The 14,328-nt window shown below is 33.7% G+C and overlaps 1 protein-coding gene across 2 annotated transcripts in view; it reads right to left on the bottom strand.

Moving 5' to 3' along the window:
* LOC149787876 (succinate-semialdehyde dehydrogenase, mitochondrial-like) overlaps positions 1-14,328 on the bottom strand; it is a 75,839-nt gene that overhangs the window by 9,082 nt on the left and 52,429 nt on the right. The window contains exons 10-12 of one of the 2 annotated variants that reach the window (XM_089974114.1): positions 13,910-14,079; positions 11,123-11,181; positions 8,474-8,674 (exon numbers count right to left, since the gene is read on the bottom strand). In XM_089974114.1, the coding sequence (XP_089830240.1) occupies positions 8,474-8,674; positions 11,123-11,181; positions 13,910-14,079 (430 nt within the window). Of the gene's footprint in view, positions 1-5,772; positions 8,675-11,122; positions 11,182-13,909; positions 14,080-14,328 lie in introns of those variants that run through there. The other variant, XM_089974113.1, reaches the window with a different exon arrangement.

Raw genomic sequence — 14,328 nt, 5'->3', positions numbered from 1 at the left:
GATATGATATTATGGTTCTTAATTTGTTTTGTTCTCTAAATAATTGATCAGATCTGCAAAAGATCTATTTCTGTAATCATATTTTGCAGATATTTATCAAATAAGGTCCAGCTTTTGATGGGGAATATTATTGGCATTATTATGAGTGTTACAGTTGTATTGTCTGTTCATTCAGACAACTGGGAGACATGATGCACATTTACCACAAGGCAATATAACTTGCAGACATGCAAACAAAAACTGAATTGGAATGGAATTTGGTTTTCAGTTCTATTGGTCATTGGCCAGAAGAGCTTATTGGATGGTCATTTATCCATTTGTCCATCTTCCATTAGCACGATTTTTTTCTTATTACTCCTCCTAAGAAACTTGGAGGATTGCCATGAAACTCTACACACACATTCATCCCAAGGTTTGGTTGGTCCTAAATGAAAATGATGCTTCTCAGACATTCAGTGTGACAGCCACAGTAGTCATCTTGAAAATCTTGTCATTACTCCTCCTGAATGGATGGTCATATCTCAGTATGGGGTTTTCACTAAAGGTCTTCTTATGATGGTGGTTCCAAATGAAAATAGTGCCAAACTGATGTTTAATGTGGCTGCCATAGCTATGATCTTGAAAATCATTTTAATGTTACTCCTACAGAGCATAAAGTCCTATCAGCACAAGGTTTAAAATTGTACTGATATCCAATACAGCCACTGCAGTGGCCATCTTGAAAACTTTATTCCTACTAAAGTCATATCGATATTGGGTTTCCACCAGAAGACTTTTTGTGTCTAGTTCAGGGTTCCCACGCTATCAGAAAAAAAGTCGGGAGAACTGATAAATATTTTCCCGACCGTGAAAAGTCCTTGAATTTCGCAAACATTTATGAAAGTCGGGAAAACATGGGAATTTTCTGTCTCCACTTGGCGTTCGAAACAATAACATAATTGAGTCATAACTAAGTTGATCATGAGTTAAATTTATCGAGTTCTAACCAGAATATTCTGAGGGTGCAGTATGGATCATTTGGGTGCATGCAATAAACATATCTGCTGAGTCTATCCAAATGCTCAGTGGATTAGATTTGTCTAGTAGACATCTATTTTCAAAGTCAGCTTGATATCCATATCTCTCGTTACATAGAAGGTATGAAAACCAGTTTACATCACAAGAGGCCCCCATGATCATGGCAAAGCGTAGCCACTTACCTTATGGCCAAGCAAACTTAATCTTTGTTAGATCGAGTGATACATGCATGAAATCGATACGAAAATTACCTATTTTCTCAGAAATTATGAGGATTAAAATCGTTATGTTTTTAGTCTGCTGAAAGATGAGATAAAACTACGGCATTGATGAAATGTTACCTTGCACTCGCGATTTGCATTGTCAGTCACAAGAGTACACAAATCTAACAACCCACATTTTCAAATGTTGTTGAGAAAGAAAGAAAAAAATATTAAATTAAAGTCGTATCCTGGTTGTAATAAAAAATAAATAATGAAAGAACATAAAATTCTCCATATTTATATATTCCGAGAACAACTGGAGTTTTGTATCACGTGACTACCACGTTGACCTGTCTCTTTGCTTGATGAATCAGACTGGCCTGATTGCTGGTTTTTACAAAAAGTATCTGACTTTATTTAAAATAATTGAATTTCAGTACAACAACATTAAAAAGGAGTTTGTTGTTGATATCCAGTGACTATTGGATTTCCGATATCGTTGTTTGAGATTTGTGAAGTCCTGTGACTAGTAATGCAAATGGCTAGTACAGTGTTAGGTTTCATTTATGCCGTATTTTCGCCCAGTCTGTCAGCGGATTAAAGACATAACGTTTATAATACTTGCCATTTCTGAAAAAAAATTCTGATCGATTTCATGCAGGTATGAGTCGATATAACAAGTGACTACCAGATGTCGCTACATGACGGCGGGATATTCCAAATTTTCGATATGCAGTTGCAATGACCCCACACCCCAACCTAAATGTTCAACTATGAAAAATGGGGTGGGAATATTCGGATTAGAAAAAGGACTGCTATTCGTTTTAAGCCAAACTTGTAGTCCAAATTGTTGAATCTCAAAGCTGAAATTAGATATTGTCGTTCCTTGTATTACAATGCTGCGAGGCATTTCTGTGCACTTAAGATTTCCGCCTCGAATACTGAAGCAAAACGCATACCGAATTTGATCGATTGATGAAAATAAAATACAGCAATGCTTACCATTTGAAAAGAGGCAGTTGTCACCAGAATACTCTGTTCAAAATAATGTTAATTTTGGACACATGGGGATATCCCACCCCCCAGGTTTTCCTGACTTGCAATGTCTGCCTATTCTGCGCACAGCTTTGAAAAGATGTAATATTTATTAATTGGCCAATAGAAATTAAATGCATTACTTTGAACTGTTTCTGTCAGCATTTCAGTCAAGTAATTAGGTCAGATTTATAGCTAGTTTTACAAAATTGAACGTAATAATGCCAATAAATGGCAAGATATATTAAGCAAACAAAACTGATCTTGTAAAAAAGTTAAGTTTTAACATTTTATAAAATAAATAATCTATTATGTGGAAGAGAAGCAACAATGAATAGGAATATAACGTGTTTACAATGTTTTACTGATGGGGAAAAATTACTTAAGATTTTAGAAACAGACTATACGCCAGTGAATTTATTGAGAATTTATATTCTAGCGGCAAGTTGACATGTTGGGTAGCAGATGATATTGTACGTGTGGGGCAACTTGCAAAACATTAAAAATGGAAACTTGGATTAAAATGCAGTCTTGTTTTAAGGTATTCATTTCCATCTTTAATATAATGTATTTATTTGTATGATTCTAAAAGATTTTTTGGGTTGCCGATTCAAGGAGGCCATGGAGTGGGTCTTCATATTGACATTTAGAAATCACATTTTCATATGCATTTCGAGTTGAAATGCCAGATATTGTGGTACACTATATGAATATAGGAAGACATAGCGTATCTTCTTTATTATGTATTTCATGCTGTGAAGGCATTTATTGTCATTCAAATACATATTGTGTTATTTATTAACAAAATATTTTGCTCCAGAAAATCGTGCAAAACAATTTCTGATTCAAATTTGTGAATTTAAAGACAATTCCAAATGTCTATGCACTTATCACCATTATCAGTGACAAAACAAGCTATATATTGAGCTTTCAATTACTAATATTAAATCGTAGTTTGTTATGCAGTTAAGAGCCTAAAGATGGGTACAGTATATGCTGCATCATTGTTTTGTTTACCTGGGTATTTGACAATTATTATCTTAATGGCCTGATTAGCTTCATGTTTTTAGCCAGATGGAAAGGCTTCCAAGTACCTTGAATTTAAATTTGGTTAAGCATGTACTGACTCTAAGTAAAAATTACTTTAATTGATCAGGAAGTATCAACTAATGACTGGCAGGTTTTGGCACTTAGGGAGCAACTATTACTCTGGAACCAGATAAAGTTTTAGCACATTTGTTGCAAAATCAATGGCGAGTTTTGGATTTGTGTCATAGTAGATGTTCTGTTTTAGGATCTGGTAATCTATTTGAAGAAAATTGTACCACCTTCCCCAGTACAATTGGTAAAACACTCTTAATTAGATGATATAAACAAAGTGTCTCATTGTGCAATTGCAAAAATGTCATTTATTAAACAATTTGTCACCTTTTATTAAACTTGGTGGATTGCTTGCATTTTAGACAAGGAGGACACCTGTTCAATTTTGCATAAAGAAGACAATTAATGTTCTGTACCATATGCTTTAACTATTTTTTAGATGATTTTGCAATTGAGATGAGGAAGACACCTGTTGATTTGGGGGTTAAAGAACCATGGCAAAGGTCAAAAGATGATAAGGAAAATAGGCATCCACAGCTAAACTCAAGTCTATATCACAAACCATGACCAGACTTTGCAGTTGGCTTGCATTCAAGTAAAGACAAATATGATTTTTTGGGGCCAACAGTGCTCAAAGAAAATGTTTTTTTAGTCATAGGCCCAGGACTGACGACTTAAATAAACTCACAAGTCCTAATGAAATTCCACAAGCCCAGACTCCAATTCCCACGTGCCCAAAATTTCCTTCTTTTTAATATTGTCCAACATCGTTGCAATAGCTACAATTCAGATATCAATTCAATAGGGTTCAGATGGGTTTGAAGGTAATGCAAATGTCATTAGTGTTCATCGCTATGCTCATTAGGGACTGGATGGTCCTAGTGTTGCATTTAAAATGAAGATACCTATTCCTTTGAGATTCTAAAGATCAAGAATCAGACCAGTGAAAAAGGGTTTTTCATCAAGCAATATAACGCTATATTATCTTGATGCTGAATGTACCATGAATGGATCATCTTGTCAACACAATTTGCTATCTAAAAGTGAATGTTTTTAGAAAATTCCCCTCATTTCAATTGGCTTCAACAAACGGGGCAAATTCTTGCTACCAAAAAGTCAGCAAAGGGAATGGTGTAATGCTGTTAGATTTTAGAAATGCATTTGACCTGGTCACAATATTTTACTTCTGAAACGATGAATTTATGGTTGCTCAGATTTAGCAATAATTTTTAAGTTAATATTTAAACAACAGATTTCAAACCATGTTTTAAAGGTGTTTTATGTGATCCATTTCAGGTTAATGTAGGAGTTCCTTGAGGGTAAATGTTACGATCACTGTTCTTTTTACTGGTTATCAACAACGTCCCATTGAAATCTCATCACACTAATATGTCTATGTTTGTGGATGACATTGCTGCTGAAGTTGTAGGAAGTACAAATATTGATAAAACTGAGCTCAGTTTAACTTATGACATTTCAAACTTTTCAGGATGGTGCACCAGCAATGCTTGTGCATAAAATTCTTAGAATGTCTAATTGGAAATACTCAAAAGAAAAGAAAATTGCAAATGGACATTTCTTTTCATTGCAGGCATGACTTATTTTGTACACTTTATGAATATCACTTTTCTTAATTAAATTGCGATCGTTCTTTCTTGATACAAAATGGAATTTTGACCCAAAATAAACGTGATCCAATGTTTACAGAAATGACGTATCAGTACACAGAAGTACCCGTCGCGCAAAGTTTGGCCAACATGGTGGTATATATTAAAAAATGATATGAGCCCTTGTATCAATACAAGTTTGGGGACTTGTTGAATGAATTACAAGAAAAGTTGATATTACAGAAAATTCAGTCCTTGTTTATACAACAGTATATAATTTTGAAGGTCTTTTGTCAAATGGATATTTCTTTTCATTGCAGGCATGACTTATTTTGTACACTTGATGAATATCACTTTTCTTACTGCAGCTTTAGGAGTCACCAATGATGATACATTTTCATTTGAAAAAACAAATTGACACAATCAAAACTTATTAAAGTTATTTTCCATTTGAAAGGCATCAAGCAACATTTAACACCAAATTCGAGAATTATTTTGTAAACTGTTTCTTGTTACCATTATATGGTTATTATTCCAATATTGGAGGATATAGTTCATCTTATCTTTTAAAATACACTGAATGCCTCTTTTGGCTGAAAAATATGCAGCATCCAGTGAAACTTTTTTGAAGTTGTCAAATGATTACCCTTTATGAACAGACTAAAATGTGATGAATCAGTCCTCATGTACAAACTTCAATACAACCTGGAACTATATAATTTGAATATACTCCAGTCTGCAGAGTTCTTAGTCAAATCATATACTTTTTAAATAAAAATGAATTAAATATCAAAAACACAGGACTCAAATAATTTAAATTGTTTTATTCTAAAATATTTTTCTCATTTCAAATCACGAACAATCTCTGCCACCTTTTGAACAAATGTAAAACATTCCTTTTAACTCAAAATTGAATTTATAGTTTTTATGAACTGTACATATTTGCCTCCAGTCATTGATAATAAATATATCTTTCTGTAGTTTACATATTTTATCATCCATAATGTGAATACTGCACATTTTAATACAGCTTGACACTGTGTGAGATCAGCATTTGGCTTAGCAGCCACTGAGAAGAATAAATGAAGCCTATTATTATTATTATTAACATTATTGTTATTATTGCTTAAGCACTGCAGTAATGACCCTTGATCCCATGCATTTTCTGTAAAAGGACTTTGATCCAATTGCGATAATAATTTTGTATCTACCTATATTACAACCACAAAACTTGTCCTAAATGACAACCTCTTCTGCTGACAAAAAGCATCACTCAAGACAGGTTGTGTCTCAAAACAGGTACCTGAATGAGGTCTGTTCTAAGATCGAAATTCAACTAAATTTTAGAATTATAATGCCATCAAATACTTTAATTTACTTCTTTATTCATAGCTCTTGTTCATTTCTTACATGCATTAATCTCACAACAGCAGTAAAGATATACATCTGTTATACAACAGTCACATTTTAATTTGTGTTGTGACTTGTACATCAAATAACTCCTGATTTGTGTTAAGTCAAAATATCTGTTTGCTTATAATGACTTTAACTTGTCTGTAATCAGGCCCTGAGTAAATATTTAATATAGATATGTAGAAAAATTAGATCAAAAAAATGAATTAAATTTTTGTGAGAAAAAAAATTAGAGAAAAAATATAAATATTTGATTCACCACCGGTGTAAATGGATTAACTAAATAAACAATGGATGTAAGTGGAATGATACATTGAAAATGTGACAACATCTCTGATGGTGGCACTTTCTGCTAGGTGGTGGTTTGTAATAATTGTTACATTAATAAAACAAAATATCAGGAACCTTAAAATTACTTTAGAATACCCCCCTCCAATGTACGTCTACAACACAGTAAAACCTAATATAAGAGACCAGCCCTTCTGCTGACAAAAAGCAGCCAATCAAGACAGGCAGTTCTCATTAAATGTACATGAAGAGGGTCAGTTTTTAAGGCCAAAATTAATCTAAGTTTAAGAACAATAAAGTCCACAAAGACTGTAAATTTATTTAATTCATTGTTCATAGCTCTTGTTTATATATCACATGCATTCATCTCAAATGATAATTTTATACAGCAGTAAAGATATACATCTATCATCAAACATTCGCATTTTACATTTGTACTGGGACTTGTACATAGAAATAACTCTGATTTTTGAGAAGCTGTCAAAACTTAAGTGATTGCTTATAATGACTTTAGCTTGTCTCTAATCAGGCCTTGATTAATATATATATATATATATAAAGACAGAACTAAATTATTCTGAAATAGAACAAAAAATACACAAAACACAAAGATTTAATTCACCATGGATGTAAATGGATTAACTTAATAAACAAAGGATGAACTGGCATGATACAGTGAAAATGACAAATCTCTGACAGAGGCAATTTCTGCTTGGAGGGTGGGTTTTAATAGTTGTAACATTAATAAAACAACAAAATATCTGGAACGTTTACAATAAATTTAGAATTAACTCCCCCTGAAAATGCATGTAACTTATGAGACGAAGAGGTCATTCACCCCCGGCATTACTTGTCATTACTCCACCAACAAATGATTTACTCGATGCACTACAGTGAAAGCCAAAAAATGTCTTACTATGACATCGTCAATGCTGTACAAGGTTTTTGCAACATGAAAACAATATAAACCTTTAAACTAAGTAACATCTATAACAGCTTCCTTTTAAAAAGGAATGGTTAATCATTTTGTGGATTTGCATGACTTTGGCAATTCAGTGGCAGTTAGTGACTTGTAATTTGGTTTATGGTGTGTTCAGGAAAACCAATGGTCTGACCTGACTACATTCTATTTTCATCTGGTGCATAACAATATGCAGTCCATCTAGAGTTTCCTTAGCAGTTACTGTTACAGTGGATAAAACAAAAGTGTTTATATCTGGTTTTGCAATGCGTTCATTCACAGCAATGTTAATATTATATTTGCCAAATGCATTCAACAAGTGGTTGCTCACAACAATATGTTTATAATGTTTATAATAAAACTGATCTGTGCACTTATCTGGAAATAAATGACAGGTGGTCACTCATACCCGAGGTTGCTCAAATTAGGTTTAACAGTACATCATAAAATAAATGGATTCTGGGGTGGGTCATTTTGGACCCTTACATTACCATTTTCTAACAAAATACATGAATATTGCAAAATTTTCTTGAGTTTTCAATTACTTTTGTAAATCTATCAAAATTAACAAAATTAACTCAAATCATAAATCAACTATACATAATTTGATTATCTGCTCTTATAATAGAACTGAATTTTTAAAAATAAAATTAGAAATATAATTACTAATAATTTGAATGAAAAACAACAGATCCCAATTTCACCAACATATACCTACAATTTAATTCTGGATATAAGATATATGACTGTCAATTAGCCAGTTTGTATTCTGGACTTTTAACGCAAAACTTGAGTTCTGCAGGTGAAACCCAGGCCAGGTTTATTGAGTCTCATTGCTTTGGCTCATAATCCTCCAATGCACACATATTTGATTTCAATGAAGTCATCAATTCCATATTTTCCTCCCTCTCGTCCCAAGCCAGATTCCTTAAACCCTCCAAATGGTGTTTCAGGTGCAGATATAATTCCCTCATTCACTCCCACAATACCGAAGTCTAGACCCTCAGCTACCCGCCATACCTGACCAAGGTCTTGGGTGTACAGATATCCTGAGGATGAAATAGGTATTGAAACTTCAGAATGTTAAATTTACAAAATTGCAAACTCAATAATATTCTGACATCCTTTTATGAAAAACCAAAAGCTGTCAAAGACAGCATTACTTACCTGTTTCCAAATTCAACATTAAATATTTGACCATGACCAAATTATTCCTATTTGTAAGGAAATCCTAGATTGCAAGACAATATACTTTCAAAATATTTTTTTTTTATCATAAAGGTTTAGCATTATAAAACTCTGCTGACACAAATCGCCTTTTTGGCACACTATTAATTAGGCATTTTGTATTGTAATTGAGTAAATACTGAAACAAACCTCTGACTACCTATTATTCTAATAAAGTGCATTTGCATATATCATTATGCATATAGATGATACACAATTTCCTTTTATTGGTTACATTTCCCTCATGTAGGAAAGTTTGTACCCCTGTTTCAAATGCAAATAATATCTGTTTTAACAGTTTTCGAAATGTGAATCTTGTGTAAAAGAATATAACTCATATGACTGATTTATTCAAATAGTCATCATCTGAAGAAATGTTTTTGATGCCTGGTTTGTAAATGATAGCGCTGTAAGCTGTCTTCACTTACTCTGAGCAGAGAAATAGGCAATTACATCCATTTTTTCCAGGGATAATACTCTGAATTTTCTTAATTTTTCCTTACCATTGTGATAAAACTTTGCCATTGAGAAACTACTTTAGTACTAATAATGATTGTAAAACTTCTCTTAAGTTACTCAATGTTTATTTCCCTCGTCATCAGATAAAAGTTTCCAGAGGGATCGGACTGATGACACTGTCACTGTGTCATCATCAACACAGCCATCTACTATCCACTAAAAAATCAGTATTCCGATTGGCATTATCAAATTTCCTTTTGAATTACATGTATCACTCTGAAGTCACAAATTTCTGCCCATCTTGCAGCTTTTGTGTCATTTGGATGTAGAAGTAATCTACACGACACAACAACACACTCTGTCGCTACAAGATGACAAAAGCTTTCTGTGAAAACACCATTTCAATATGATCATCCATTCAGGGATTGTAGCAACAAGGTTTTCAAGATGGCTGCTACTGTTACCATGGTGGAGGTATGATAAGATTAATATTTCACACCATTTACATACGAAGTCTCTTAGTGAAATTCCATATTCATAAAACCATCCATTCAGATTTTCAAGATACCTATCATAGTACAAACATTGGATGTCTAAAGGGAACCATTTTTATTTATGACCAACTAGACCCTGAGATAAACGCCCAAAGTTCCTCACAGTAATTTAGGAAAAGAGATAACAAACTTGTGCTATTGAACAGACAGACTAGTGGACATCAGACAACATGTCATCCCATAAATGTTCTGGTCTTTGGCCAGCAGAGCCATAAACAACAACTCACTGCCACTGAAACACGATAAATAAAATCACTATGATTATATTGTTTCCTTGTTGTGAGTGTGAATACACCTATCAAGCATTTTGTTGTTGTTGTAGGGTTTAACACCATTTTTCAGCACACGATAGCCTATACATGGCGGCCAGTATTAATGGTGGAGGAAGAACCCGGGAAATGCCCAGAAAGAACCACCGACCCTCGAGAAGCTACTGGCAAGCTTTCTCACATACCCACATTGGCCAAATCCGAGACTCGAACCCATGCAGACAGAGGTGAGATGGCAGTGATCCGTAATGGAGAGCACTTTTAACCACTCGGGGCCCCTCAAGCATTTTGAAAAAAGTGTTTGAAAATCTGAGCTACATGAAAAAGCTTAATCTTTTAAGCTTGAAAAGTGGGTTATTTGTTTGGTATAATACTTTATATTTTATTAACTTTAATTGATATTATAAAACCTTTATGGCACTGACATGCCATTTAGCCCATAATACATACATACTAAAAAGTAGGTCACTGTGGCTTATGTTTGCCTTTGGTGTGTATTACTCTCCAAAATGAAAATATGTCAAATTTCATGACTACACAAAATAATGTCAGAGAAACATTGTACAGGTGAGCTAAAACATATGGAGAGAAAAAAGAAGTTTTTGTTTTTATAAGGGATAAAAGTGATTTTTAACACAAGTGAAAAGCTATTATCACAACTGATGTATATATTTTGACTGTGAGTACTTTAATTCATCTACAAGTGGGTTTTTTTGTGTTGCTGTTTTAAATTGAAGCTCTGACATTAATTAAACAACTTCGATTTATACCATTTGTTCAAATATAAGGTAAGCCAAAGATACTGTAAACTGAAACTGACAGGCAGTAAGATCAGTGAAGCATTTTCAACACATGCATCATTTTTAAAAGGTTAATAAAAAAAAAGAATTCCACAGATTTGAGTAAGTCTCAACAAGAAGACAAATAACCTTCTGAATACACACTGAATCATCATACATTATCATGCATCTAAATTACAATCCAGTACCTGCCAGTCCTGCTGATGTTCCATTTGCTATTGTCAAAGCTTCTTCTTCAGTTTTGAACCTAAATAAAAAAATAAAAATAATAATAACAACAACAACAGATTGTATTGTTTCTTCATCAAAGCACCCAGTTTATACTGCTGCCATGAAAAAAGGACTACCTGGGTCACGGCTTTGTACCTTGTTCATGGATACTTGAGCTAAGAGCTAGTTGGATTAGAGGTTACAACAGTACTCAAGACCTACTGGTTACAAGGAAGACAATGTACAACTGGCTTGTATCACACCTACAAGCTCCTGCTCCACCAACATTAAATAAAGGTACAGAGATTCAAGACATCATTCTCTCTTTAGTTTGGTGAAGATAAGTTGTAAAAAATGATTTCTCAGAAAATATTTCATGTGATAGCATTAATTACTAAACTTGTTCCATAAATCTAATAACAAATGAATCCTTCCTTGTTCATGATTACAATTAAATAAAATTCAAATAAATAAATGAGAAACAAAACACAATTTGTTATTACCAGACTGGTTATATGGTAATGTCTATATATAGTGATCACAGTGAGGACTGGACATAAAAGGGGTCTTTAAAAATAAAGGGGCTTTGTATAGAGAGTCACCTAACCTGGCAAACATGAAATTGAAGGATGGAAGAGGAACCAACATTAGCAACAAAAAGCTTAGAAAGTATAATACAATATATATATATACACACACACACACAGAGGTTCCCCCCCTTGAAAGACCCCCTGAACACCAACCATTCATTTGCATTTTACTGCCAGAAAATGTTGACACTGATGGGGTTTGTGTACAAAAGTATCCCTCAAGGATGGCGACCCCTTTAAGGCTGCCACCATAACTGTGCCAAAAATATTGCAAAAATTTACCTGTCATGAGCAGCCACGTTTTTCTCCATAATGCAGATAAATTATTAAACTTTAATCCACACAAAGAAGTAAGTCATCTGATTACTGATGTATGTTCTTTTGATGCTTAGTTTTGTCACTTTGACAACTGCAGTTATTAATACTGTTGATAACTGTCGTGACTACAACATCATATAGCTAAGAAGCACAGTATTGATAAGACCAAGTCAGCATTAAAATGTTATGATAGTCTTTTTGTTTTCCCTTAGATGTTGAGATGCTGCCAGGAATTTTCTTAAGAGGGGGAGGTCCCCCATACCTACCTCCAGAGGGGGTGAATCAGGGGGAACAGTGTCAAATAGGAGCTGATGAGTGACATCATTATTAAAGTGTATGCATACCTAATTTATGATGAGCATTTAATGACTTTACAACACTTCTGTGACAACAAATCTAAAAGAATCTGCATACTGAATTTACTGTAATCTCACACCATCCCATCTGCTCGTACCCCATACCAATTTTACAAACTGAATCGAGGATATAAAAGTTGCATAAAACTTAGCCACTTCATTCGCTGATTTATAAGTTCTAACATGAATGTCAAAAGGAAGTCCTAATACCTTCAACTTATTGATCTTTCAAATCAAAAAGGAGTTTCTTTAGCAACATGGTTGCCATAATTGCTTGGTACAGTCGATGTTTTCAAGCAAAAGATGTGATGTAGTTCACAATCTTTAAAAATCTCAATAATGCAGCAAATTTTGGACTGACATCTCTTTGAAGACATGTATATACAAAAGTTTTATTTGTTCAGTTTGTTTTAGAAAAATTAAAACTAAACATTCTAAACAGTGGGCACAGATGACACAGTTTTTACTGAAAAAGACTAATCTAGAAAACAGAAATGGACAGCAAGCAGTTGTTTGCATGTTGATGTTGGGAGTTTCCATTTGCATTGAAACACCAATAATTCAACAGTGTTAGGGACCACTTGGCAACAATCAGGTTAGAAATTATAAATCTCAGAATGAAATGACTAAGTTTTGTGCATTTATTATATCTCTGATGCTTTTCTAGTGGGGTACAAGTAAATTGGAGGGTATATGAATACTATAGTTTGCTAACATGATAAATATTCTTCTCTGCATCTTATTAAATTTGCGTCTTCAAACCATCTAAAACAGGAAATGGTCTACATAACCCCTTTGTATCCGAATACTTGTAAGTTTTTTCACTGTTTCTGATGTTTAAGAGCACAGCATAGTCAATTTTGTTTTGTGAACTAAATCCCCTTCAGAATCTGCTGTTTGTAATAGAACCACAGCAATTTAGGTCAATTTAAACAAAATGGGGAATTGGTCTTCGAGACATTCAAACATGTTTTTCCACCACTCAATCATGCTGTTCTTAGGATATTTCTACTCTAGGATTACATTTCTACTGTAGGATTACATTTGTTGCAAGGCTGTATGCCAAGATTGCAGCCTTTAGTGAACATAGCTTAACTGTGCAACCATTTTCATACCAGAGGTTGCTCAAATTAGGTTTAACAGTACATCATAAAATGGATTATAGTTATAATACCCTCAACAGAAAACATATAGCATCCCTCGTTTTTGGTTCTGTGCAGTTTGCAGTTGGACTTGTACATATGGTTAGTAATCATGTGACTTACCTGATAAATTCAGTACATGTGACTTACCTAATAAATTCAGTACATGTGACTTACCTGATAAATTCAGTACATGTGACTTATCTGAAAAATTCAGTGCATGTGACTTATCTGATAAATTCAGTACATGTGATTTACCTGATAAATTCAGTACATGTGACTTACCTGATAAATTCAGTACATGTTACTTACCTGATAAATTCAGTACATGTCGAAGTTAAAAATTTCATTGTACTCACTTTACGATGGGAGCAACTGGCCCAAAAATTTCCTCAGTGACACATCTCATATTCAGTGTAACATTGGACAGCAAAGTGGGTTCATAAAAGTTTGGACCCCTGGGGTGTCTCTTTCCTCCTCGGATAGCTATGGCACCCTGTTTTATAGCATCCTGTACAAGATCATCCACCTAACATAAAAAGAAAATGTATATTAAGTTTGAAGAATCTGTTCTCTGACCTGCTCCACTTCTGCATGATGTCTAACTCACACCATAACTTTAAACTTAAGCTCTATGTCCAGCTTTTAATAGCAGTGAGTAAATAAAAAGACATAATGACATACCATGACATGTCATGAGAAAAACAAGATATCAAACTCTGAAATCCCATAAGATGATCCTGTTTTGAAAAACATAATCTTCAATAATCTAAGAAAA

The sequence above is a fragment of the Sinohyriopsis cumingii genome, chromosome 11 (assembly GCF_028554795.1).
Source record: "Sinohyriopsis cumingii isolate HCF-2022 chromosome 11, ASM2855479v2, whole genome shotgun sequence".
In the NCBI taxonomy this organism is placed as follows: Eukaryota; Metazoa; Mollusca; class Bivalvia; order Unionida; family Unionidae; genus Sinohyriopsis; species Sinohyriopsis cumingii.
This window is presented reverse-complemented; position numbering and strand designations above follow the sequence as displayed.